General features: G+C 51.2%; 1 protein-coding gene across 1 annotated transcript; it reads right to left on the bottom strand.

Annotated features, from left to right (window-relative positions):
• Positions 1-217: 217 nt before the first annotated feature.
• ELFN2 (extracellular leucine rich repeat and fibronectin type III domain containing 2) lies at positions 218-2,644 on the bottom strand. Its single transcript, XM_042890495.1, has one exon. The coding sequence runs from the start codon at positions 2,642-2,644 to the stop codon at positions 218-220; it is 2,427 nt and encodes an 808-aa protein (XP_042746429.1).
• Positions 2,645-2,923: the final 279 nt, after the last annotated feature.

Raw genomic sequence — 2,923 nt, 5'->3', positions numbered from 1 at the left:
ATTCGGCTTGTGTGTGTGTGTCTGTGTGTGTGTGTGTGTGTGAGAGAGAGAGTTTTCTGTTGTTGTAAACTTTAAGAAAAGATTCTGTCAGTTTTGTATTTGTCGGAGTATTTTGATGTTGATTTATTTCTCACAGTCAAGTGGCATTTTTTTTTTTCTGGTTGTTGGGGAAGGGGGTCTTGTTTTGTATTGTTTTCTTGGAAAGAGTAGGGAAGAGTCACAGCTTCTGCTGAGCAGAGACTCCCTTCCAGTAATCCAGGATGTCATGCAGATCCTCATCCTTGGCAAACTGAACTTTCTTCCGCAGGGCATGTCCAGCTGCCATGTAAACCTCCTCCCTGTGATGCTTCTTGTAAGGCCGGAATCGCTCCCAGATCTTGTGGGTGCTCTCCGATGAGTACTCAGGGCTGGAGGAGTAACCCGAGAAGTAGTGTCTGGGGGAGAGCTGGGAGTATGTGGAGTCTCGCTTTGAGCGGGAGAGCGGCTTGAGGAATGACACCCGCTGGCTCAAGGTGTCTGCGCTTTCCTCATAGTACAGGGCCGGGAAGGAGTGTCGGTGCTCACTGCAGTGGTAGGAGGGCTTGACTTCCAAGTGGTGGATGGCGCCCGGGGACACCAAGGGAAGACGATCCAAAGGGCTGTTGAGTGGGCTGCCCTTCTCAATGTATTTGGAGTCAGATTTGCTCAGCGGTGGGTGGTCAGGCACATCCAAGCTGAAAACCTTGGCGCTCTTGATGGAGCCACTAGAGGAAACACTGCAGGTCTTTCTGGCCACAGCAGCATCAGCACTGAGCTGGCGCTGCAAAGGGTGGTGGGAGCTTTCCTTGTAGGGTGGGGAAAGAAAGCTGGGTCGCTCTAGCCCACCCGAAGAACTGGCAGGTATGGACTGGCACTCAAAGGCCATGTCTGAGTCAACGCCAGTTCCACCCCCCAGGAAAGAGGCTGTGTCCAGCTTGAGGGCATCAATGCAGTTGTTGATGATCTGGTTGACTTTGTCTACCTCCTTGGCAATAGTTGAGATCTCAGCAGCTGAGCCTTGCCCATTGTCAAGCTCCCTCAGGTCCTCATCCCGTGGGGTCCGTTCCAGCCCATCCCCACCACCAGTCCGCACCTCAATGTAGTTGCCTTTTGTGGTGACTTTGGGGGTCTCCATCCCAGTCTCCATTGACTTTGGTGGGGGCAACTTCTCCCCAATCATGGAAGGGATAGAGGACATGCGTGAAACAGGGATGACTGGTGGCTCACCCAGTTTCTGGGAAGGATGGACCATGGTACTGGTATCAATATCTGATCCATAACGCATTTCTAGGATTGTCTTTTTCACATTGAGGGACTTCTGTTTCTCCTCCTGCATCCTTCGCTTTCGCAGGCAGTAGTATACCACCCCAAGGACAATGACCATCCCGAAGAGACAACCCAGGGTGGTCATAATGTAGTGTGTGGTGGTGGAAGTACTGGAAATAGGGTCTTCCCTGCCTTTGCTCCTGGTTGCAAAGGTCAAGCAAGTGTGGTTATAGCGTCTGTTGTTGCGGATGGAGGCCACACAGAAAGTGTAATCAGTGTGGGCCTTCAATTTGTTGACAGTGACGTATTCCTTCTTGCTCTTCAGTGTTGCAATGTCAGAAACATAGCTGTTGTTGTATTGAACCAGCACATACATCTTACTGTAGGGCATGGGGATGGTTACCATCAGGATGGCTGAAGTGATGGTGACATCATGGAGCTTGATGCTGGGACTGAAGGAGGAGTCAGTGGTGGAAGAAGCTGGAGGCTTGACAGAGAGGAAGTCTCCAGGACTGATGGCTGAACCCTCATCCAGGTCTCGCTGGGAGTCAGGGGTATAAGGAGTGGGGTTGACCCTGGAGAGAGAGGGGATGGTGCCACCTCTGCACATAGACTGGAAGATGGTGATGGCATTGCGGTTGTGGTGAGGCCGAGGTACCAGGAGCGGGTACCCAGCAAACTCTCGTGGAGTTTCACACTGGAGCCGGTCGTAGTTCTTGGTGACATTGTTGAAGAGCGCCAACCAGTTAAGAAAGCTGTAAAGGCTACAGTCACAGTTGAAGGGGTTACCTGCCAGCTCACACACCATAAGATTGCTCAAGCTGGTGAAGGTGTTCCCCTCCAGACGGCTGAGACGGTTTGAGGACAGGTCAATGCTAATCAGGCTGGGACACTCAGAGAAGGCAGTAGGGGTGACCAGCTCAATCAGGTTGTGCTGCACAAATAGAAACTGGAGCCGGGCCATGCCCCTCAACATGCCCTCTGTCAGGTTTGTAAGTTTGTTGTAGCCCAGCTGTAAGACCTGGAGGTTTGTCTGGCCCATGAAAGCCCCATCCTCAATATAAGAGATCTCGTTCTTGGTCAGGTTCAGATCAGTCAAGTTGCCGAAGCGGTTGAGGGAGGAGTACAGCACCACTTTGAGCTTATTCTCATTCAAACGCAGGTCATGCACCGTGCTGTTGATGTGCTGGGGGATGGTTTCATATGGGGGCTGGTTCTGGCTGCAGATGGCCAACCACACATAGCCTTTGTCCCCCTCAATCAGCCAGCAGTCACCCCGCACGGTGCCAGGGGAAAACAAGCAGAGCAGAGCAGCTGCCCAAAACCCCAGGCACATCATGGTCTTCAGTGGTGCCTTCATCAGACCAAAAAAGGTTAAAAAAGAAAAAAAAAAGAAAAAGAAAGAAAGAAAGAAAAAAAGACAACAAAAAATTCAAATTTCAGGACCACAGCAAAAGGAAAGTAAGAGGCACAGGAAGGTGAAAGGGGCAATTACTAGGGGCTTAGCAATGGAAGTGCATGAGCACCCCAGTCCTATTGGGTGCCATCATCATCATTTCTTCTTGCCCTCTGGGTCAAGCCAGGAGCATGGAGCAGGGAGTATACATGCAATTTACTTCCAGCACACCCAACAACTGTG

The sequence above is a fragment of the Lagopus leucura genome, unplaced genomic scaffold, assembly GCF_019238085.1.
Source record: "Lagopus leucura isolate 7727_CA_CO unplaced genomic scaffold, USGS_WTPT01 Super-Scaffold_100159, whole genome shotgun sequence".
In the NCBI taxonomy this organism is placed as follows: Eukaryota; Metazoa; Chordata; class Aves; order Galliformes; family Phasianidae; genus Lagopus; species Lagopus leucura.
Note: the sequence above shows the minus strand (reverse complement) of the source record. Positions and strands in the feature narration are given on the sequence as shown.